At 37.2% G+C, this 26,079-nt stretch overlaps 1 protein-coding gene across 1 annotated transcript in view; it reads left to right on the plus strand.

The window, feature by feature from the left end:
• CFAP47 (cilia and flagella associated protein 47) overlaps positions 1–26,079 on the plus strand; it is a 545,441-nt gene that overhangs the window by 155,215 nt on the left and 364,147 nt on the right. The window contains exons 27-29 of the mRNA XM_045994745.1: positions 17,558–17,658; positions 22,408–22,533; positions 23,694–23,925. Of these exons, the coding sequence (XP_045850701.1) occupies positions 17,558–17,658; positions 22,408–22,533; positions 23,694–23,925 (459 nt within the window). The remainder of the gene's footprint in view (positions 1–17,557; positions 17,659–22,407; positions 22,534–23,693; positions 23,926–26,079) is intronic.

Raw genomic sequence — 26,079 nt, forward strand, 5'->3', positions numbered from 1 at the left:
AACACATGTCTATTATACTCAAAACTGATTATATCTTTCCTAGTTAGTACCCAAATTTAATTCAAATAACTTTAGAACAAAAGAAAAAATTTAGGTGTTTTATGAGAGAGTTAACATGAATAATTGACAATTAAAATTTAAGCCAAATGAAAGAACCCTCTAAATTCCTTATCTACCAAATGGATATGTGGTACTCCTCCCATCCGCCAGAGCAGTGTTGCTCATGACTGGAAACCAGAATCAGCTGGGAAGTTTCTTTTTGTTTTGTTTTTTAAAGATTTTATTTATTTATTTGAGATGGAGTGAGGGAGAGAGAAGGAGCAGGGGACACTGCAGAGGGAGGAGGAGAGGGAGAAGCCGACTCCCCACTGAGCAGGGAGCCCTTCGCAGGGCTTGATCCTGGGGCTCCTGGATCATGTCCTGAGCTGAAGGCAGACACTTAAATGAATGAGCCACCCAGGTGCCCCTCACCTTTGAACTTTTCAAAAATATGCATGCCTCAGTCCAACCCATAGACTATGATATAGTTTGTCTGGAGGGCCACTTAAGCACTGCAAATTTAGAAAGCTTCCTGTGTGATTCTGATGGGAAGTCAAAGTTGAGAACCCTCATCGTAGAACCCCAGTTCTCAAACTTGACCCTACATATGACTTACCCTGCAGGCTTGTTAAAACAGATTCCGAACCCCATGTCCAGAGTTCCTGATTTAGTAAGTCTTGGGTGGGGCATGCATATTTGCATGTCTAACAGGTTCCCATGTGAGGCTGAGGTTGCTAGTCCAGACAGACACTGAGCTGGCAGGAAAGGCAGAACTTCAGATCTCTTTCTGGATCTAAGGAACCAACATCTGTAGTTTTAAAGTATCCCCAGGTGATTTATGTGCAGTTAAGTACATAAGGCAGTGGACCTATAAAGACTAAATAAGGGAAAAATCTAGCAAGAGAGATTAAAGAGTGGAACACTTAATTATTTTCAAGAAATAACATTAAGACTAGAAAATGGTATTGCTGTGAGAATCTTGAAATACCCATCTTTCTTTAAGAGTAGGTTTGCATTATTTGCTTATACATTATCTAACTTAATCTGTTTAAGAGATCTACATTGTGAAGTAGAATTCTGAATTTATAACAGAGGAAATTGAAGTACTACTATTTCTTTTTGACCCTCATCCAGCTATCTTGTAGAAGTACCTGGATTTGAGAAAAGATCTCATTATGTCTATCATACAACTTTGCTTCCCTTTAACTTTTAAAATCCTAGGATTTTATTGTTAAAACATTGCCAGTTTACTAAGAAGATTGAATAAAATTATTTCTACGTTTTGATACATCATGTGGTATATAATCCATTACTTGAATGGGAAGATTTTGAGTTCTCAGGCAAGTTGAACCACATGTTATATTCTGAATGAGAGGCTGATTAGAAATATACAGGAATAATAGTAAATGAGGTTAAACTAAAAATCAGGGCTGCTGATTAGTTCACGTACAGTGGTAAATCTTTACCAGTGAAATAATCAGCCACTATCCTATGTCCTCACACCCTTGACTGACCTGCCCTTAAACACTCCTTTTGACTCTTGGACCCAATCAAGACTTAGTATTTTTTTTTTTTAAGATTTTATTTCTCTATTTGACAGAGATCACAAGTAGGCAGAGAGGCAGGCAGAAAGAGAGAGGAGGAAGCAGGCTCCCCGCCGAGCAGAGCCCAATGCGGGGCTCCATCCCTGGACCCTGGGACCATGACCTAAGCCGAAGGCATAGGATTTAACCCACTGAGCCACCCAGGTGCCCCAAGACTTAGTAATTTTTTTTTAAAGATTATTATTTATTTATTTGACAGAGAGAGAAAGAGAGAGAGAGACCACAAGTAGGCGGGAGCCAGGTAGAGAGAGGAGGGGAAGCAGGCTCCCTGCTGAGCAGAGAGCCCAATGCATCCCCCAATTCCAGGACCCTAAGAGCATGACCTGAGCCGAAGGCAGAGGCTTAACCCACTGAGCCACCCAGGTGCCCCAATTTAAAAAAAAAAAAAAAAGATTTTATTTGTGGGGCGCCTCGGTGGCTCAGTGGGTTAAGCCTCTGCCTTCAGCTCAGGTCATGATCTCAGAGTCCTGGGATCAAATCCCACACCGGGCTCTCTGCTCAGCAGGGGGCCTGCTTCCCCCTTTCTCTCTGCCTGCCTCTCTGCCTGCTTGTGATCTCTCTCTCTGTCAAATAAATAAATAAAATCTAAAAAAAAAAATTTATTTTTTTGTTAGAGAGAGAGCACGCACAAGTGCAAGAGTAGGGGCAGGGGCAGAAAGAGAGGGAGGAGCCCTGAGGGGGCTCCATCCCCAGACCCTTAGAAAATGACTTGTGCTGAAGGCAGACACTTAACCGACAGAGCCACCAAGGTGCCCCAAGACTTAGTAATTAAAGGGTTTATGCCTGTCATAGCCAGAGTTCAAAGGATTCTGTACAATTTTTCTTTTGGGTCAGTCTCACATTACAGTAGTGACTATTGGCTAGGAACACTGGAAGCACTCGCCTATCCCTGAGCTATTTGTGGCGAGTCCCCACAGACATTTCCCCTTTCAGAGCCAATGTCGTGGCTGTCCTGAGACCCTTGTGATTGTTATTGTGATTACGAGATGCACCCCAGCAACAACCATCAAGGAACTTTGAAAAAGCAAAGTTTATTACTCACATATTTTAAGGGCATAAGACACGCTCGGGGCCACACAGTGAGGTTGCCAGTAGAAAGAGAGAGTGTAAGAGCCTGGGGTTGAGGGTGGGGCACCTAGGGCCTTGGGTTCACTCCTTATGAGTGAATTTAAAATATAAGATAGAGTAAGGGAAGGGAAAAAAGCAAGCAGTTAGATGGTCAGTTACCTAAGTCAACCAGAGATCTTTAAAACAGGGAACTTCATGTCTGTGGCCTGGCTGTTTATCTAGTTGTGTAGCTGGCAGTATGTTTATTTCAGGTGCATGTCTTTGAAGTGGATGCCTCTGCAATCAGAAGCCTAATGTCAGGCACTTAACTTTACAATCAGAAAAATCAAATTGTCAGGTGCTTACACGACATATTTATATGCATCTCCCTTTTAGATTGTAAAATTCATTGATATTCAAAGATAAATATTTTAATATCACCCTTTTACCATATGAAATGTGATTTTGTGTCCAAAAGAACACAGTAATACAGTTCCAGTGACATCAGGAGAAGTCCCAAACTTTTGAGATTGGCTGGCATTTAGAAGCTTCACTGTCATTAGCAGCAGAGCTGCCACTCAAGTGTCTGCTCTGTGAATTTCCTGGCACAGAAACTTCTGGGTTGCGCCCGATTGAGTTAATCACTCTAAAGCAGTACAAATTGGTAGTTCTCCTAATCATGAGCAAGATGTGGTTTTGCAAAATTCTTGAAAAATAGTCACAGTTTTCTTTTGTTTTGCAGGTCGCTGGTTTTAAGGTACTGGGTTCTATATGTCTTCTGACATTAAAACAAGTAAAATAAGGACTTGGCATATGTAGGCAAATTAATGCATTGATAGGAAGCTTAAATGATAGATTGTAATTTCTACCTTCTTCATTGATATGTGTTAGTTGTCCCATTCTAAATTCAGAGATAAAGCCCATGGTCTTAATTATAAATATATTGAACATTTCGCTCGTGAGGAAATATATTTTATGACATTCTTTTTTTTTTTTTTTAAGATTTTATTTATTTATTTGACAGACAAAGATCACAAGTAGGCAGAGAGGTAGGCAGAGAGAGAGAGGAGGAAGCAGGCTGTCCGCAGAGCAGAGAGCCCAATGCAGGGCTCGATCCCAGAACCCTGGGATCATGACCTGAGCCAAAGGCAGAGGCTTTAACCCACTGAGCCACCCAGGCGCCCCAAGGAAATATATTTTAAAATGTGCAGGTCTTTTGTTTACAACTGAGGATGTACAGTGCTTAATTATATCTCTTTCTACATATAGTTGCATTTTATCAACCTAGTATGGATTGAAAAACATTTTTGACGCATAATAAAACTTGTTATGTTACTCTTATTAAAATAATAGGGCATTGACAATCATGTAAATTCAAATAATATTATTTTTAAAGCATTCAGTACAATACAAAGGAAATGAAGAATAATGAAAGGTGATTCTAATTATTGTATTACTCAGTGCATAATTTGGTATTTGTGTAGTGTGCACCTGGTAATTTTGGTTCTGTTTCTAGTACTTCTTAACATGCCTCTTCCAGACACCTTACTGCTTTTGAAGGGGTGGGAACTTGCATCACATAAAGGAGATTAACAGAATGAATCAGCCACAGAGCCAAACATGTAGAGCATTAATACATTCAGATTGGTAATGTGACCTTAATAACTCTAATGTAAATTAATATCTGCTTTGTATATGACTTTCTGGGATATTTGTATATTAAAATAAGCCTGTAAATATATATTTAAACGCACATTTAAATATTTAAATAAGTATATAAAATGAGACAGGAACCTTTATGGGACACTACCAGATAGCTAGAAGCAACGGTATCAAAATTTGCCTTATATATTAAGAAGACCAGTTATTTAGGACATGTTCATCTTTCGGAGTCTCCATTCTTAGCACAAACCTGCTGCCTGTTAACAATGAGCCACCTAGACTTGTAGTGTCATGGCTGCTTTAATGCAGGCAATGAGAAATCTCAAGAATATTTCCATAACCATCTAATAGATCATAACTAAAGACAGTGTTGGGATACTGCCCTGAAACATTGTCTGTCATGTTTTGGGGGGCTGGGTTATATATAACACTGTGTGTTGTGTGTATAGATAGAATATGCAGTGAGGGGGGAGTAGAATTCATAAACCATGCTTTGTTCTGATGTAATTGTCTGTTCCTTATCCCTTGACCTTGCCCTGTGGAAGGCTGTTTGTAATGGCACCTTCGTTCTATGAAGGAAATTATTTTCATGGTAGACCTGTTAAGCCAGAGAATAGGATTGTAGCAGAGTTTCATATATAAAGTAGAACGTTTATTTGCATTTAACCAAAACATCGGATACCAGTGTATTATAAAAAACTCTCAACAGAAAAATTTCATAATTATGATTTGGTTATCATTCACTTATAGCAAAATGGTAATGCTTAAAATTTGTGGTTTGTCTCCCCCTCTGATTGCCCCCAACTTTATCTACCACTCTGGTCTAGAAATAGACAACACTGATGCCCCCAGAGATCTCTTGTGTATTTCTTTCGCATTGCAACCTGGTTTAATTTCTGTGACCATTGGTTCTCTATAATAATTGCTCTCTCTAATTTTGAACATTTTGTATTAGATAGGTGATATTTAAACTTATGCTTTATGTTTACAGAGGGTGTTACTAGGAATCAAAATTCATTTATTTCCCTCAAGTTGAAACAAAGGCAGAACATGGTACAACTAATTGAAAATATTTTTGTTTATAAATTTGCATTCAACTTAAAACTAACAATATTGCTAGCATTTCTTATTTTAATTTGTTGATTAAATATATTGAACTGTCTTATTTTAAAAGCTTAATTTTATCTAATTTTACTATTTAAAATTTTTCGACCTCTACCTATAATCTGAACACTTTAAGTATTAAAACCAAATAGCAACTGATATAATAAACTGCCTTAATAATAGTGTTTCAGAATTTTAGTGGGCTTATTAAAATTAACCATTTAAATGCTGTATTTTGTTTAAAGATAAATGTTATAATGAATCTTAGAGGACACAGTCATGCTCTTACTTTAAAAATAAGAGTATTAAAAAAATAAATAAATAAAAATAAGAGTATTGTCCACTTGCATTCAGTTGGTTCCCACTTGATGAAACCCTAACTTTGAATACCATACCATTGGCCATTAGAAATTCAAATGAGACTTACAGCTAAAGATGAGTGCTATGTGACATCATAGAGTGACATATACAGTGAATTCATGCTGAAGGATAAGGGCTGGGCATCGGGAAAATTGACCAGGAAGGGCATTTTACATTTAGAGTCAGTAGAATTCTAACATGTGCCTCAAGACCTGTGTTCTCTGAAGGGCTTCATGGATCTAGGGGAGGTACGAAGCTCTTGACTGGTCACTCAGCCTCTCCTTACATAGGCAGAGTTGCTTAAATTGACCAACATGTATCTTATCTGTTGTAAAACACTCCAAGAGTTTTGGCTTAGCAGTTTGTCCACCTTGCTGTACTGGACGATCCTCTCACCTGGTAGATTTTTCTGACTTAGAAATCAAAATAAAGGTGAGTTGATTAGTATGGAGTACATGGAACTGCACCTTCTTGTGGCCCTTCAAGGTAGAATTTGCTGTTCAACCGTATGGATTGAAGCTAGTTGACTACTTCCTTTTGTCAGCTCCTATAGAACCTGTCCTTAGCTCCACTTGGCCTAAGGTTATCCTCCAGCAGGCAGACAACCTGCATTTCCTGACTGACGCAGGCAAGTTTAGGGGGCCAGACAGTTTAGCCCAATGCCAGAAGCTCTGAAGGGCAGTCCAAAGCTCCCTGCCCAGTCGACCAAGGCCTTAGTAGGCCAGTATGGCTGTTCTACATCATTCTGTTCACACCTTGCAACCCATCTTCTTGCTCTTACTCTCCAATCTGCTTCCTCCCTCTTCCTTACATAGGTACTGATTCTAATAAACTTCTTAAACTCCAGACTGTCGTCTTGTAGTAAACCCAGCCTATGATTAATTTGAGGTTAAATATTATCCCTCATGAGATGAGGGCTATGAAGTAATCTTTTCTCTTAGCTCAAATGGATCTTGAATGAGGATGTCAGTCACTCCATCCATCCATCCGTCTATCCATCCACCCATGTATGTAGTCACAACTTGCACGTATCTTTTTTTTTTTTAAAGATTTTATTTATTTATTTCACAGAGGTCACAAGTAGGCAGAGAGGCAGGCAAAGAGAGAGAGGAAGAGAAGCAGGCCTCCTGCTGAGCAGAGAGCCCGATGTGGGGCTCGTTCCCAGGACCCCGGGATCATGACCCGAGCTGAAAGCAGAGGCTTTAACCCACTGCGCCACCCAGGTGCCCCCCCTTTTAAAATATTATTTATTTATTTATTTGACAAAGAGAGAGAGAGAGAGAGAGAGAGGAAAGCAGGCTCCCTGCGGAGCAGAGAGCCCGACGCGGGGCTCGATCCCAGGACCCTGAGATCATGACCTGAGCTGAAGGAAGCGGCTTAACCCACTGAGCCACCCAGGCACCCTGCACTTATCTTTTATGTGCTGTATACTGGTCTTTGCCTGTAAGGAGCTAGATGAGAGAGAGAAGATATTTATGTGTTGGGTGACTATGAAAATACAAAGACTAGAAATGGAGAGACCAATAAATCAGCTATCCCAGACTGATGGCTTGAAGAGGTATAGGACTTCAGTGATGGTAGTAAAGTGGGGAATGGGAAAGAGTGATTTTGACTGAATCATTATAAGTTCATGGTGACCATTGGCAATGCCTGATATCAACAAACCTTTAAAATGGAATTAAATTTAAAAGCAGCATATATGAATATGAACTAGGTGCAAATTAAATCAATTTTTGTAGCTTCCTATAATTTGTTTTATGTAACTGAAGATGACTTTTTATTTGAGAGAGAGTGCACAAGTAGGGGGAGGGACAGAGATAGAGGGAGAAGCAGACTCCCCACTGAGCAGTGACTTCCACATGGGACTAGGTCCCAGGACCCAGAGATTATGACCTGAGCCGAAGGCAGATGCTTAACCAACTTAAACACCCAGGCGCCCCTTCTTTGCTTCTATTTGTTAACAAAATATCCTGTATGCTACTGATCTCCCAAATATATTCTTTTTTTTTTTTTTTTTTTTTTTTTTTTTTTTAAGATTTTATTTATTTATTTGACAGAGAGAGATCACAAGTAGGCAGAGAGGCAAGCAGAGAGAGTGAGAGGGAAGCAGGCTCCCTGCCGAGCAGAGAGCCCGATGCGGGACTCGATCCCAGGACCCTGAGACCATAGTTGTTAGTAAAACTCCCAAACTTATCACTCAATTTACTGAAATGGCCATGCAAATTTATTATGTTTTATACTTTTTTGGTTTATTTATTTTATACTTTCTTTGATGTCTGTCTTTCTCCTGCTCTCATACTCTCTTGTTCTCTTGACAACTATTTACCACAGGGTTATTGTCTTTTAAGGGTTTTCTTTTCTTTTCTTTTTTTTTTTTAAAGATTTTATTTATTTGATATATAGAGAGAGCTCACAAGAGATAGAGAGGCAAGTAGAGAGAGAGGGGGAAGCAGGCTCCCTGCTAAGCAGAGAGACTGATGTGGGGCTCGATCCCAGGACCCTGAGATCATGACCTGAGCCGAAGGCAGAGGCTTAACCCACTGAGCCACACAGGCGCCCCAAGGGTTTTCTTTTCTAATTTCCAAATCCAGCAGCAAATGTTTATACCATATGACTTTAACAACATATTCCCTGTAACTGAGAATCAGTCTCCAAGTGTATTTTGTAGTGAGCATATGGGTGTTTGTAGATAATGGATTCTGATCTCTTCCAGGGTCTCACTGGACGTAGCGTTTTCCTGTTACTATTAGATAAATATACATAAAGAAGCAGCAGTGACAGGAAGTTGAGTTCATTTTTTTCCATGCTAAAATGCAACAGGTAGTTCAGGATTCTACTTTAGGTTTTGATGATACCTGTCTTTCATAGACTCCAAATGATCTCGGTCTTGCATAAACTAATGGGATACTAGTGTGGCCTATTTTTTCTTTTTTAAGATTTTATTTTTATTTATTTGGCAGAGAGAGAGAGAGAGATCACAAGTAGGCAGAGAGGCAGGCAGAGACAGAGGGGGAAGCAGGCTCTCTGCTGAGCAGGGAGCCCAATGCGGGGCTCAGTCCCAGGACTCTGAGATCATGACCTGAGCCAAAGACAGAGGCTTAACCCACTGAGCCACCCAGGCACCCCTAATGTGGCCTATTTTAGAGTATATTCAAGCTGAAGAACAATGGTTTTATACGTTTCAAGTACTGCATTTACTAGACCCTCTACATGAGATACACTTCACTCTGGTATTTTTTTGAGAACACATATTACCAAGTTATTCTAAATTCAGTAATACTTTAAAGTTTATTTTTATTAACTATTAGAGGACAAACTGAAATCTGTAAATTCATTTTTTTAAAACCTGTGTTAGGCCAATTACTTTTCGGCGAATCCATACCCTAGGTTGCTTTGTAAGAGTATGTGGCCTAAAAATCGGGAACCATTCTCATAGATTATGGAAACTTGTTGGTGTATTTACTGTTCTACATCTGTTATTGATTTTGAAGAGGTAACTTTGCATGAATTTCATATATCTCTTTTTGGAAAGGAATAAAACAACACACAATTCAAATAAACCTTTTCTCTTTTCCTAACACTAGACACATGCAATGGGAATATTCTGAAAGATATAATTTGACTTTGGGATATTAATGAGGTAAGAGCATTTTATGCTATGTAGATCTCCCTCAAGTTATGATGAGGTTATGCCCCAGTAAACCCACAATTAATTGAAAAATCATAACTTGAAAACACATTTAATACACGTAACCTGCCAAGCATCATAGCTCAGCCTAACCTACCTTATACTTGCTTAGAACACTTACATTATCCTACAGTTAAGCAAAGTTATCTAACACAAAGCCCATTTTATTATGCAGTATCGAATATTTCATGTAATTTATTCAGTGCTATACTTTAAGTGGTAAACGTAATGGTTCTAACTATATTGTCCCACCTGTCACTAGCCTGAGAAAGATCGAAATTCAAAATTTGAAGTATGGTTTCTAATGAATGTTTATTACTTTGGCATCATCCCAAAATCTAAAAATCGTAAGTCAAACCATCTAAGTCAGGGACCAGCTGTGCTTCATACATGGTAATTCCTGGTTAATTTACTTTTCCTTTCCCCTCGGACCCACTTCTCTTTTGCCAGGACTTCCCAGCTCACCTTATCCACTGCAGCCATATTCTCTCTGAAAGTGATGTCAGACCATCACGTGGTTCCCCAAGCCCTTGTGGCTCATTTCATCATATCCTAGTTGCTCTGTAGTAAGTGTCCCCTTGGGCTCCTGGGTGGCTCAGTGGTTTAGGCCTCAGCCTTCTCCTCAGGTCATGACCTCAGGGTCCTGGGATCAAGTCCCGCATCGGGCTCTCTGCTCTGCACGGAGCCTGCTTCCTCCTCTCTCTCTGCCTGCCTTTCTGCCTACTTGTGATCTCTCTCTCTCCGTTAAATAAAGTCTTTAAAAAAAAAAAAAAGTGTCCCCGTGCGCAGCTGTTAATCTTTAACCTTTAAGATGCTAATTTCTAATCAACAGATATTCTGGATTTCATTGCTCTAGCCAACACCAATACATATTTCATGGTGGGATTTTAGGCCTTTGGTCAGATTGGAAAATGATTTTTCATAAGAAGGAGGTTCTATCATGACACAGAGCTGATGGCCTCCATCTCTGACCAGCTCTGATCTTAGTCTGTGTTACTGTTTATAAAACAAAACAAAACAAAACCAAAACTCTTCCTTAGAATTGATTGAGCCTAGATCTTTCGAATTCTTATTTTTTGTTAGGTTCATTAAAAATACACATGTATCCTGAAGTCTGCTAAGAGACGAAATGAAACTAACCTGTAAAAATTACCTACTTCATTTTCGCTACTTCATGGTTGTCTTCTAAAGTTACATGCACTACAGCATTCTAGAAATAATTTAATGAGGGGTGCCTGGGTAGCTTAGTCAATTAAGCATTCGACTCCTTCAGGTTGTAATGTCAGGGTTGTGCGATTGAACCCCGCGAGGGGCTCCATGCTCAGATTCTTTCCCTCTGCCTGTCCTCCTTGCCCCCCCCCCCGCCCCCCACCGGCTTATGTGCGCCCTCTCTCTCTCTCGAATGGATAAATTAATCCTAAAGAAAGAAAAAAAAGAAAGAATTTAATGAAAGTAAGCTTTTTGTTTTGTGTGACTTCATGTTACCATGGAGAGAGTGTTAGTGTTTCATTCCATCAAGTTGTAAATCCTGACCCATATATTGTATCAAATAGCTAGAGTGTTGGCTTGGATTAACCATTAAGAATATAACCTTCATGAAAACAAATGGACACATTGTTTTACATTAATGGCATACATATCTATGCATAGACAAAAATGGTAACTTCTGGTGGTAAATTTTACTTTGTCAAAATTCTTTCTTGGAAACCCATCAACTGTATTAACCACTATGTATAAGAGAACTGACTTAAGAATAAAATGCTTTGAAATACTCTATTAGTCAAAGTTAATGATTTAAAATTGTTAGAATAGACCTAAAGAGAGATTTTAAGATTTCAGAAATGGTTTACATTAATTATGGGATTATGTTCAGATTGTTAGGCAGACTAAACATGAGATTATTCCTGTAAAAAGAATTGATACATATTTAAAATATTGCCAAATGGACATATATTTATAGACTTGATGAATATCAATCAATCTCTCATGGACCTAAAGAAGAATTCTCTACTTTTACCTTACTTTGCTGTGATACAAATCAGTGGAATATGTTTACATGTAAAACACACTTCTGTGGATTTATGTACATTAGGATAAAACCAAAAATCTTTTCAAGGTCACTACATTGGTTAATAGCATATATTTACTAGAATTATTAATGTTCAGAAATAATAGCACCTTGATCGGCTGCAAGTAACATATATTGTGGATTATTGCAATGTTCAGAAGGGCAGTTATAGTTTTATTTCTTTCCCCTTCACTCAAAGAAGGATATTGAAAAACAAGTGAGAATCACATTAGCATCAAGAATCTTTTCACTGTGTTTTGACCTATTAAAAAATGAATAAATAAAAACTGTAACTTTATTAATGATTAACAAAATGATGTTTGATGTCCTCACTGGTGGTAGAGAGATTTTTCTCTCTGGCAATATCATGGATGGCCTTGCCTGTTATAAATATACATTACGGACCAGATTAAGTCCTGCTGATTGGCCTATCTAACTGTGGTAAGCAGTAAGTATCTAAATAAACATACCCACCCTTTTTGTGTGTAAATAAAGTTACACATCAGTTACACAACTTTGTAAAATATTAAGAACTACTGAATTATATATCTTAATAAGATGGATTTCATGATATATAAATTATATATTTTAAATGTTGGTATAAAAAATGAGGGCATCTGATGGATATTATCATAACCAAATGACCAGACTCAGTATCACTAATGAGGAGGAACACAGTCCTGCTATGCTTCCTGGTGGGATGAAATGAGAACCATGCGATGGTACATATGAAGTTTTTTTGGTCAGAAAGAAAACATTATCCAGTCAAGAGAGGATATTCAGAATATTTCTGACAACTGGCCTTGACTCTTAAAAATAATGTCAATGCCAGGAAAGACCATACAGGACTGGGAGATTGTCCTGGTTTAAATGAAAATAAATTCAATCAATAATCTTAGTTTGGAATTTGGCATTAACTGGGACTCTTCAGCATGGATTGTAAACTAGATAATATTCTTATACTGATGTTAAATTTGATGGTGGTGGTAATACGATTATGGTGTTATAGAATAATGTTCTTGGGGTATACAGGCTGAATATTTAGGTACATGCACATTTTAAGAAAATAAATTTTAAATAAAAGAAATGAATGTGGCAAAATAGTAATTGCTGAACCGGGTGAAGGGTACATATATGTTTATTTTACTAGTCTTTCAATTCTGTGAATTTAGAAAAATGTAAAGTACAATGTTGAGGTAGAGGAAAAAAATCATTAATGAGAAATTTCAGGTGAACCTGAAAATGACAAAGGATAAAAATAAATTGTGCACTCCATATTTGACTTTCCACATATTATGGCATTTACTGATTGATTTATCATATTAAAGTATTCATAGTTTGTGCATGGTGGTCGTATCTAAAACAGCGGGATTTAGAAAGCAACCAGTTTTCCTTATCCTCTCATTTTGCATTGTTCCCTAGGGTACAGCAATACCTTTTGTTTCCATAACCAAGTGCAAACTTTCACCTCTGTAAGAATTTTCATGTGCCCAACAGGACGATTTATTTATGTCATTTTTATAAGTGTTTCTTACTGTTTACTTAGGAGAGCATCTGAAATAAAATTATGTCTCCCTTGTGGTCCCTGGGTAGCTCAGTCAGTTAAGCCTCTGCCCTTGGCTCCGGTCATGATCCTGGAGTTCCAGGATAGAGTCCCACATCAGGCTTTCTGCTCAGCAGGGAGTCTGCTTCTTCCTCTATCATGCTCTCTCTCTCTCTCTCATGCTTTCTTTCTCTCAAATAAATGAATAAAATCTTAAAAAAAAATGTCTTCCATAGAATCCAGGAGAATATTTATAGCTTCCAGAAAAGGCTTTTATTTAAAACAGCTCCTTATAAGAATTTATATAATTTAACATTATTAGAACAGCTAGAAGTATTAAAATGCATGCTGTTTAATGAGATAATTGATAAAACATATTTCTAAGTACTTACATCCATCGTATATGTGACTCTATCCAGACTTGGTAACTTTGAGCATATGAGCAACAAACCAGGATCTGGAAGCTAACCATTCATTCTTATGCAGTGGCCTAGAGCATAGCCTTTCTTCAGGTATATTGAACTTGAACTTGGCCTCTCTGTTTTTTTTTTTTTTAAGATTTTATTTATTTATTTGACAGAGAGAGAGAGAGAGAGAGAGAGAGATCACAAGTAGGCAGAGAGGCAGGCAGAGAGAGAGAGAGAGAGGGAAGCAGGCTCCCTGCCGAGCAGAGAGCCCGATGCGGGACTCGATCCCAGGACCCCGAGATCATGACCTGAGCCGAAGGCAGCAGCTTAACCCACTGAGCCACCCAGATGCCCGGCCTCTCTGTTTCTTAATTGTGTGACTTTAAACAATTGTTGACTTTTTCTGGACCTTGCTCTTGTAACTAAAGTCTGCGAAAGTTAATAATATATAATCCTCAAAGACTGTTGAGAAGATTTATGAAAATGAAATAATGCATTTTAAATGCCCAGCACAGTAGTTGCCACAAAGAGTTCAAGCCCATTTCTATCACCACCAACATCTGCATCATATCGACTCTGTTGCCAGGAATGTCCATCCTGATTTTTGCCCATTGGAACTCTTCTAAATCACCTATGCATGATGATTGCTATTTAAATCTCCAAATGGAACCAAAACCCATAATGTCAGAGTTACTTCACTGTTACTGTACAATGTTATAGTCATTTTACTGTTACTGTAGTTCTGAGTATTTTTAGAGTAAACTCTCTACCACTAATGGTTCCTGGCTATGTAGATTGGTATAGAGAATCCATAAATAATACCATTATTCTCTGATAAGGTACCCTATTTTCCCAGAGATACTTTTGTTAACGTGTAGAGTATTAATATTATTGACTGTAAGTCCTGTTTCTGTTTTAATTTTTTTTTAAGATTTTATTTATTTATTTGGCAGACAAAGATCACAAGTAGACAGAGAGGCAGGCAGAGAGAGAGGAGGAAGCAGGCTCCCTGCCAGGCTCTATCCTAGGACCCTGGGACCATGACCTGAGCTGAAGGCAGAGGCTTTAACCCACTGAGCCACCCAGGCGCCCCTGTTTTAATGTATTTTTAATCATAATGATATGAATGTATAAAGTGTCCATATTCTTATGCTGTGCAATTTGTATAATTTCTCTATCATGTGCATCATAGAAGAATGTAGTCAAACGAATTTTGTATACATTGGTAATTCTTTACTTTGAGGAATATCTCAAATCAATGTTATCATCTGCAACAAACTAGTTTTATAAGAAGAAAAATTATAATATTTATTCCCATTTCATTGAATTTTACTTCACCCTCATTTTCTTTAGTTTTGTACCATTGTATAATTGTTTCAAATGATACTGCTTCTTTAAGCAGTATCATTCATTTAGTTCATTTGGTTGTTGTCTTGGGTAGGGGTTGTCCACAACCTGACTTTTAGATGAGGATTCATGGATATGTGGTTTATTAAGGAAGAACTGCCATGAATAAACAAGGTGGGGAAGCAGAACACAGAATCAGTCATCTCAAATAAAATGAAATTGAAGTCAAGAGTCCCAGCCTCAGCTTGATCCCATGGGATCCTCTAGAGATAAAGTTACACTGCAGAGTTTTGTCCTATTTGAAACAAACAAACCGGCCTTCCAAATTCCTGAACCATATAGGTGCTGACTATGGCATTACTGAGACGACCATAAACTCCCAAGGCAATTGAAGCTTTCAGCAGTTCTAGCAATCCAACATTGGTTCTTAAAGGTTACAGTTACCCAACTATGCCCACCCAGAGGATGGGAGCCGACCATAAAGAAATTACATCAGCAGGGATAAGGACATAAGGGCAGAGTATCCACAGCACTTGCTGGAGTAGGTTTTTTTCCTTTCTGTTTTTTCTTTTCCTGTAGTCACTGTTAAAGCAGAAATCATTTTTGGCTCTAAGGTAACAATGATAATGTATCTTTGGATAACCTATGTTATTTAATCTGAAAAATATTAGTTAAAGTTGGGTAGTTAATGGAACTTTGATCACTACATGTGGCATAAATACATAATATATAGAAGTAATGATTCATGCTATCAAGGAATTTTAAATTTCATTTTTAAAAAGGATACCCTATAGAAAAAAACAATTATGGAAATACAATTTAATCCTGACTAGGGCAATCTGATACATGTATTTAGGATGATGGAATGGAATGATTATGGTCGGTCAAACAAGACAATGTTGAAAATGTATAGTTTGCATATTTTAATGCACAGCAGTTGGTAAAGAGAAAAATGTAATGCATTCCTTATGAGAAACTGCAGAACTGAGGGGAAAATCAATTCCTTTACATGTAACATATGCTTATTTTAATGTCCCTGACAGCTCATTTTATTTAAGCTACAGAGTGTTTCTTAGTCTTATCCTATCCTGTATTTTATTTGTATCAACTTGGATTATAACACAGATTTCATCATTTCATCTTTTCAGTGACCATCAGCTACATAGAATGGCTAATATGATACACAGCTGATGCAAGAGTGACATTATCTTGATAATTGCTATAATGCAGAAATTAAACCAGTAATCCAGTATTATAGTGATATAGATCTAAAATATAGTACTTTTGTTAAAAGATCAGTTGGGGGTGTCTGATTGACTGCATTGGTACAACCCCTGACTCGTTAATCTCGGGGTTGTGACTTCCAGCCCCATGTTGGGCGTGGAAACTACTTTAAAAAAAAAAAAAAATTGGGCAAGGACAGAGTTGTTGCATAAATTGGACAGGCCCAATATAATCTTAGAGTGTTTTGTGGGTCTTATTAACAAGAAAGTTCACAATGCTTTTATTAAATAGTTTAATAGTGTGTCCATTTTGGAAGAGATTAATACTCTAGTGGTTGAATAACTTTGGTAGCATTGCTTTCAGTTCTCAGATACCTCTAAAGGACAAACACAAAATAAAATATCATCTGAAGACAGCAGATGGTATGTGAAATTTCTGGAGACCTTGTAGTTGAAAGAAATCTTGAATCCTCTAAATGTTTTCAATTTGAAGAAGAGAAAGACTAGAGAAAATACAATAACCGTTTTTAAGTATTTGAAGGCATATAATGGGGATCAGATAGATTTTGTGTTGTGTTGCCCTGAAACAGAATGCCTGAAGTTAGAGCTCTCAGAATATGAAATGGGTTGTCCCTGAGGCATGAGTGTCACTTGGGTAGTGTCTCCCTAGTAGTGTCAGCTGAGGCTAGATACCTTTTGTCAGGAATCCTATAAAAGAAGAAGGTGAGTGGGAGGGAGACAAACCATAAATGACTCTTAATCTCACAAAACAAACTGGGGGTTGCTGGGGGGAGGTGGGATTGGGAGAGGGGGAGGGGGCTATGGACATTGGGGAGGGTATGTGCTATCATGAGTGCTGTGAAGTGTGTAAACCTGGCGATTCACAGACCTGTACCCCTGGGGATAAAAATACATTATATGTTTATTTAAAAAAAAAAAATTTGGAAGGGGAGGCGAACCATAAGAGACTATGAACTCTGGAAAACAACCTGAGGGTTTTGAAGGGTCAGGGGTGGGAGGTTGGGGGAACAGGTGGTGGGTAATGGGGAGGGCACGTTTTGCATGGAGCACTGGGTGTTGTGCAAAAACAATGAATACTGTTACGCTAAAAAAATAAATAAAATGGGGAAAAAAAAAAAAGAAGAAGGTGAGTAAATTAATTCTGAGCCTCCTTCAATTCTAAAACTTCCTGAATCTGTTTGTGAACCTGTATAACTACAAGCGGTATTCTAGAGCACACTTGACAGTGAAGTTAACAATCTCCTTTAAAAGCTTTAAAAGTAAATAGTCTTAAACCATTAAAATAGTTACAGTAGGTGGTTAAGAAAAACAAAACAGGTGGAAAGAAAAATGAATAATTCATGTCTTGATCATTTAAACCATCCAAGGTATTTAACAAATATTTCATTGTATTTACTGTATCTGACAATTTTATTTTATTGAAATGCAATGTTTTCACTTGTAGGTTTTTGCTTCCAGTTACTGCAACAGCAGAAAACTGTCTTCTTACCATTTACCCATATATGGCAACTCATCTTGATAAGCAAACAATTATTTTAAAGGATGGTAAGTTAGATATGACTATTGTCTCCTATTCTCACTATATACATTCTTGTTATCCCTGGGCTGACACCTGGAAATAATATGACTTTACCAAGTCTTTTTTTTTTTTTTTAATTTAATTTATTTATTTGACAGACAGAAATCACAAGTAGGCAGAGGCAGGCAGATAGGAGAAAGCAGGCTCCCCGCTACGGAGAGCCTGATGCAGGGCTCGATCCCAGGACCCTGAGCTTTAACCCACTGAGCCACCCAGGCGCCCCTGGAAATATTATGACTTTAAAAGTCTCAGTTAAGTGTCTGCGGTCTGCTCAGCTCATGATCCCAGGGTCCTGGCATGGAGCCCTGTGTTAGGCTTCCTGTTCAGTGGGGAGCCTGCTTCTCCCTCTCCCTCTACAACTCCCCTTGCTTGCGCTTGCAAAGCATGCATTCTCTGTCAAATAAGTAAAATATTTTTTAAAATTAACAGATATTTATTAAACTCCTGCCATTTCTAAGAGGTGTAGTTAGCCTTGAGAGCAGAATATGGCAGTGTCTCTTAATTGCAAAAGTTGAAAATTTAGTAAAAGACACAAATAAATACAAAGAAGATTGAAGTAAGAGCCCATTGTAATGTTGGAAATGTGGGTGTGGTACGGAGGCTGATGCTGACTTTTGGTGTCTGGGATAACTTTATAGAAGACATGACATCTCTGTAGAGTTTGACAAATGATCTTGAGCAGCATCATCTGGGCAAAGGGTAGTATAGAGAAAGCATGGGGGTCTGATGGGCTGTACCTTTTATTCTGTAATAGTGGGAATCTTCTGTGATTTCTGAATATCAGTGATTTAGAAGGGGAACAACTGTTGGGGTGAGAGCCGAATTAAAATGGGAAAGAGTGATCAGTAGGCTGGCTAGGAGTTGCTGCAGGGGAAATGGTGAGAGACTGAGAACAACAGGAAAGAAGCTACTGAGCCGAGAAATTTGAAATGCAATACACAGTGGCAAATGATTGATGGAGTAAATCTCAGAGGAGGAGAAAGGAATGAGGAGTGGGAAAACATTCCGTCTGCGTAGATTGTCAAGGCCTTGTTTCGGGGCTGAATTGGAGAGCTTTTCCATGTTTGTAACCAGTTTTCCCCTGTTCTCCACTTGCTTCTTCAAATGTTTACCACTCTTATGAAATCTATTCAGTCCTGTTCTTCCTCAGTCTCAGGATGTGACCTTTTCTCTAATTTTCAGAAGAAATAAAGACCATCAGGCAGAAATACTCTGAATTTCCAAATACCAAGCATGCGATCTAACCCATCATCTTTCCTGTCAAAGCTGGGAGAGACAGGACTCTCTCCTGATTTAGGCCATCCCTCCATCTGAATCCCTTCATCCAGTGACCTTGCCCTTCAAATCATACCCCACTCTTAGCTGCTTTGGGGGCCTGTGCAGGATGACAACAAGGAAGAAAAAGGAGATTCTATCCTCTCAGTGAATAGGCTCGTTCTCAAAGAGAAAAAAGGTGAATCTAGGCCTTGCGTTCCTGATTTAATCTTTGCACATTTACCAGTCACATAAACCACTTGATTTCTAAGACAGGGGGAGAAAAAAAGCAAAGGAAGCTAAATAATTAGAGTACCGTAGCTTTTTTTACCAGGAAGGACATGTTAGGGGTGAGGCAGAACATTCTTCCATTATACTACTGTTACCCCACTACTGAGCAGCAGCTTATACTACTGAACCCCCCCCCCCCCAACCTCTCATCAGACTCTCTATGGGCTTCCACATCTTCTTCTCACCTCTCTGATTGTTCCTTCCGAGCACATACATATTACAAATTGTATATACATTCTCAAAATGTAAAAGATTTTCTGCCTGATCCTGATGTTATATTTTTATATTCTTCTAATGTACTAGGTGGGAGCAGATTTCAGATAATACAACATAATAGAAAGAGCAGTGGATGAAGTATCACAGAACCTGGGTGGAAATTCTATTTTGTGTTCTGATCTCACCATTTGCCATTTGCTTTTATCATTAATTCTCAGATCCTCAGATATCTGTTATTTAACAAAATGTGCCCAGTAAGAGAATAATGGGTGCTAACAGTATCTATTTCAAAAGGCTTTTGTGAGGACTCATAGAGTAAATACCTGGAAATTATTATTATTACTATTATCATTTTTGTATTATTGCTATCATATCTGCTATTATTATTGCTTTAACACTCTTCTATTTTTCACAATATCCTCCAAAAAATAATGAGGAGTTACTGTAAAAAATATTGCTATTTCTTTAAGAGGAAAAATATGAATAGAGTTTTAGTGCTTGTATGATGATTGAGTATGAAATCTGCAGATTAAAAACAATACATCAATTTCAGTAAATATTACCATAGAAAGATGTGAGTTTTAAATATTCTAATATATCTTTAGAAATATGTAGAGTAAAATTTAAAATATATATATGTATTTTTAAAGATTTTATTTATTCATTTGACAGAGAGAGATCACAAGTAGGCAGAGCAGCAGGCAGAGAGAGAAGGGGGGAAGCAGGCTCCCTGCTGAGCAGAGAGCCCAATGAGGGTCTCGATCCCAGGACTCTGAGATCATGACCTGAGCTGAAGGCAGAGGCTTAACCCACTGAGGCACTCAGGTGCCCCTATAATATATATTTAATGCTTCCCAGGCTTAGGGTTCTCTGCTAAGTGCCTTGTATTTGTTATTTCATTTAGTGCCCCAACAACTGAGTGCGATGCTCTTATTAATTTCACTTGACAGATTAAGAAACTGAGTCATAAAGAGTTTGAACAGCTTGCCCCAGGGAATTCCAACCAAATTTGTAAGACCTTGGAGTCTACACACTTAGCTCCTGTGCTCTAAAGTATGATATGTTCAGTAAAGGTGAAGTCTTAAAGCACATTAACTATTTTAAAAAGTAAAAGAGTATGATTTACTTGTTTTGGCTAATATGCTGAATACAAACTTTTATATCAATCATTACCTTTAGTTGAAGAGTACAGATGTGGGTTTCTACCCCATTAGGAAGTTTTTATTATTTGATGGGAAGTTGAAAAGATATTGCCTAATGCATCCACAATGAATCATTCTGTCATTGAAATTTCTAAGGCTCATTTTTATGAAGTCTGTTGTGATGTAGTATTGCAGAGATATGCACATTCTCTGGTAAATTCTGACTGAATTTGTATTGAAAAAAATGGAAGGAACTTAGTATATGCCAGCTTACTTATCTGTGTTATTGCCTGCAAAGTAACCCTTACAATAGATTTATGAACTCCAAACCTTTAGTGTCATTTCATGGATAAAAACATGTTTCAGAGAACTTGCATAGCATCCCCATAGTTTAATAGCTCAGGAATTGTAGTGCCAAGATTTCAAATCAGAAATTTCTAACTGCAAAGGCTATGCTTTTCTGATAGAATTACATTATGCATATTTGTATATGCATATACATATACATATGTGCAAATAGATAGAAAATAGATAGATAGGTAGATAGATAATCTGGCCTTAGTTCACATATACTGTCTTTTCTTTTTTTTCCCTTTTATTTATTTTTTTATTATTTTTATTATGTTCAGTTAGCCAGCATATAGTACATCATAAGTTTTTGATGTCGTGTTCAATGATTCATTAGTTGTATATACTACACAGTGCTCATCACCACACGTGCCCTCCTCAATACCCATCACCTGGTTACCCTATCCCCCCACCCTCCCTCCCCTCTGAAACTCTCAGTTTGTTTCCTGGGGTCCATAGTCTTTCATGGTTCATCTCCCTCTCTGATTTCTCCCCCTTCTGTTTTCCCTCCCTTCACCTGTTGTCCTCTGTGCTATTGCTGATGTTCCATGTATGAATGAAACCATGTAATTGTCTTTCTCTGCTTGACTTCTTTCACTTAACATAATACCCTCCATTGCCATCCATGTCGATGCAAATGGTCGGTATTCTTCCATTCTGATGCCTGAGTAATATTCCATTAGCTTATATTGCCTTATCTTAACATTGCCTTTGGTTTAGTTTGGTTGATTACGAATTCTAGTGTATATACAACAGTTCTAACTGGAATAGAGATTAAAAGCTGTGCAGGGGCATCTGGGTGGCTCAGCGGGTTAAGCCACTGCCTTCGGCTCAGGTCATGATCTCAGGGTCGTGGGATCAAGCCCCACATCGGGTTCTCCACTCAGCGGGGAACCTGCTTCCCCCTCTCTCTCTGCCTGCCTCGCCGTCTACTTGTGATCTCTCTCTCTCTCGCTCTGTCAAATAAATAAATAAAATCTTAAAAAAAATAAAAATAAAAATAAAAGCTGTGCAGTATGGTGTCAGCTCAAAACCAAGCAGCAATTTCATTCCAGAAAATGAACTACGGAGAAATTGCTCTTCTTATATTCAATTTTGAGTACCATGTATAATCCAAAAATTTTAGTGTAGAAACATTTAAAATGTTTTACATATCTTTATTTATCCTGAAGTTGAGCATTGGTCATTCTCCAAAACCTTTGATATGCCATAGTAATGGCCTTGTTGAATAAAATTAATTCAGTTCAGAAAACCATATCCGCTTTTAACAGTCTTTTCCTTGACATCTTATTTTAAGTATAATGCACATTTATACTTAATTTTTTTTTACTCTCTGTATGTGTGTGTGTGTATTTATTATATATAATATATTATATAGAAAATTATGAAATTCGGGTTCAGCAATTTGAGAGTGAATTCACAAATGCTTGTTGACTTAACAATGTTCCAATGTATCATTAGTAGATAAAGATGACAGTTCTGTGAAGAATAGAGACAATGTTTCGGTTCCCTCCCAAGAACCTGGTTTATCCTCTCCTGCTCCTATTAAATTTAATGATGCTGAGCCTGCAGAGAGAAGATTATTTGTTGGTATGTAGCAAATATATATCGTACCGAGCAAACCCAGTTCATAACATGATCTGTTTAGTATTATTGAATTGAAAACTAGGCTTTTTTAGCTAAGAAGAAATCCATGAAGAAAAACATGAATTTTTCATTAGTTTTAAGTGGGTCATCTCCTTGGGGAGCTCTCTCCAATGATGTGGAGCAGAGATTCTCTAATGTTTTCTCTTCACAGTATATTTAGTATCTCAGTACTTTTCATCCAGGTCAAAAGATGTACCCAGCAATTCCCTTTATTAAATGTTTTGGTTGAAAAACCCGAAAGTAGTAATTCATGTGCTATCCAGCATATGCAGTAGTGATATTTAACTAAAATGTTAAATATCCTGTCGAGCTCCTCTAAATTTGCTGTGACATCCTAGGTACCATCTATACAGTTTGAGAACTGCCAGATTATGGGTTTGTCTGCCAATTATTTAGCTGGATCCAGTATTACCTATCTTAGAAACACAACACAGATAAATAGATAAAGATATGAATTTAGTAGTATCTTTTGTAATTAACTCTTCAAATATTCCTTTCTCTGGATATGGGTAATACTGAACATTTTCCTATTTATTGAATGGACCAACCAAATTAAATATTGTGAGGTTTTTAAATGACTGTATACTTGTGCCATTATGGAGATATTTGTGGGAAAAAAATCATTTTATATCCTTGAAAATTTCTCTACCTTGAGATGTTTTATTTTATTAAAGTGTTTCACTTGGATTCAAAGTCATTTGGAATATGAAAACAGTATTTTAAACCAATATTAAGTTTTCCATCTAAGGTTTAATTCTGTCTATTAAGTAGAACTGAAGAATGGTCAAAATATCTTACATGTGTAGTTAGAAATGAAACATTCCATTTTGGGGAGTGTTTTCACATACCATTATGGCAAGAGGAAAATTTGATGGTATTTTAAATTGAAATTCAACGATTTTTAAAGTATTTCTGTTAGGTATCTGAAAATAAATCTATTTTCTTATTTTTGAGATACAGTAAATTGACTCAGAATTTCTTTGCGAGCATAGCATAATTTGAAAAATTCGCTTTATTTGTCTACATACAAATAGCAATAGCTAACAGAATATTTTACTCTATGGTGATGTAACTCTTTTTTTGCAAACAAATGTGAATTTTAGGAATTGAAATAATACATGAAAGTTGGAAGTCAGGCAAAAGTAAAACATTGAAGAAATACAATGATAGAGCTATGGAAGAGGAGGAGAAAAATGAGCAATGGTTTTTTCCTGAAGAAGGAACAAAGGCGTATGTCTTCTTTGAGAAGGTTGTAAATGCTGCTCAGACCTGGTTCAGTCTCTTCGGCTGGCCCGAAGGACCCCATTCTCTTTCTATTCCAGAAACAATAAGAAGGTAATAGCTATGTGTTTCTCTAAAACTTGCTTTATATCATGTAATAAATGTAGTCTACTCATTGGGGTGGTTTTAGGTGAAACATAATGTTGAATGATATATTCTATACTGGTAAATTAGGAGGAGGCTACTAAGAAAAGCAAAAGAACACAACTATAAATACTTTGGTATAGTTATATATTTTTTAAAATACAGACTTATTTATTTATTTGAGAAAGGGAGAGTGTACGTACACGTGCTCGCGCACGTGGGAGGAGGGGCAGAGGGAGAGGATCACCAATAGACTGCCCTGAGCATGGAGCCGCACTTGGGCACCACTTGAAGCTCCAGGCCGGGCTCCACAGGGGTCATGACCTGAGGACCCTGAGATCATGACCTGAGCGGAAACCAAGACTGAACCACAGATACTCCCCTGGTATAGGTATACTTTTTAAAATTTCTTCTAAACATCGTATGACTTGAGGTCAGTACTGAAAATCTCTGAACCTCGCTTTCCTCATCTGTTAAATGACAACAGGTAAACTATGGGTGAGAAAAGCCATTTTAAATCTGAAAACTTTGGAAATTCCACATGTATATATAAAGGAACTATCAGGCCTCCATTTAGAGTATGGTCAGGTAGACAGTATATTTACTTCCCTCTTTCATGGGCTTTTTATTACTCAGCATTTATATTCAGGAGTGAGTTAGGTTATGCTAAATCTATAGTTTTCCTATAAGTTATCTTTTTTTAGTTTTTTAAATTAATGGGATAATATCTGCTTCATAGAATGAATATTTAATCTTTACCTATGCTGAGAAAAATGCATACAGCACATACACTGAAAATTTACAGGCTTGATCATAAAATCATCTGACTCTAGGGAATTTTTCAGAGAAGTTATTCTGTTAACTTTTCAGTTTTCTGCTTTGCTATTTGTTTTACTAAAAACCCTATGTGTTTTGAGTAAATTTTAATGATTTATTTTCCTTTTAGGGGAGATCATAGATCAGACATTTAAAATTCATTATCTGACAGTAGTGACTACTAGTATTATTGTTGATATGTTCATAGTCTCTTTCTCATTTATAACTTTATTTATTTTTTATTTTACCATACTTTTATGTCTCCTGTGATGAATAAATTTTGAAATCAATTTATCCATTTCTATGTTTTCTAAACAATTTAATGTTGATTTTTTTTCTTTGTAATTCACTTCTTTAAATCTGTATGCTTAATTATTTTTAGGTCTATACACTTATGTCTTTATTTCATGTTGGATGCATCCCAGAAATTTTGCTATTAAGTATTTTCATTTTTGTTGTTCTTTATAGAGCTTGTGATCTTAATTTTTATTTTCTGTGTAGTTTTACTGTAATGATTGCTAATTTGTTGTTTGCTATTGGATTTATGCATCTTTATATACTTGCACATTCACATTAATTTCGGGGTATTTACTTATGTTATTTTGTTCTGTATTTTCCTAATGTAAATGATGGCAGGATTCAATGTATCTGTTTGTAAGTAGTAGTAGATATTTCTAGATGTTACATAGGAAGGATTTCAGAGTAGGGTCACTGGATCAGATAATATAAGGTTCTAAAAATCTATTTTATTTTTGGGTGATTTTCTAGTACATTTTCTATTTTATAACCTTACTAATGAGTTACATTGCTGTACATATTTTCATAGGTGGGTACCCAATCACGTCATTGGGTACTGTTTAGGGAAAGACAGTTCTAGAGGAATATGGGGACCTTTCTCTAGCACTAGGAAGAACGCTACCCCAAACCAAATATCTCTAAATAAATAAAAGCTGTTCAAGTAACAATGTTATTCACTGCTAATTCTTTATTTGAAATCTTTGAATGGTGGATTCTCAAGCTAAGAGGATACTTTCATGGTAAACTCCCCAACTCAATGCTTCCTATATTACCCCATCATCTGGACTCACTCAGTCTTTCTCATAAGTCTGATTTCATATTTTGTTCACTCTTTCAGAATTATATCATGGTTCCCATTTCTTTGCTAATCTGCAATTTCTGAAATAAAATCTGAGTGTGGGAATATTTTATATCATTCAATCTACTTGCTATTCATTAGGGCCTTTCACTTAGAAAACTCATCTTTTGACTGTTCTCCCCTCCCTCCTCTTTCCTGCCCTCTCTTTTCTG

Source organism: Meles meles, chromosome X, assembly GCF_922984935.1.
Source record: "Meles meles chromosome X, mMelMel3.1 paternal haplotype, whole genome shotgun sequence".
Taxonomy (NCBI): Eukaryota; Metazoa; Chordata; class Mammalia; order Carnivora; family Mustelidae; genus Meles; species Meles meles.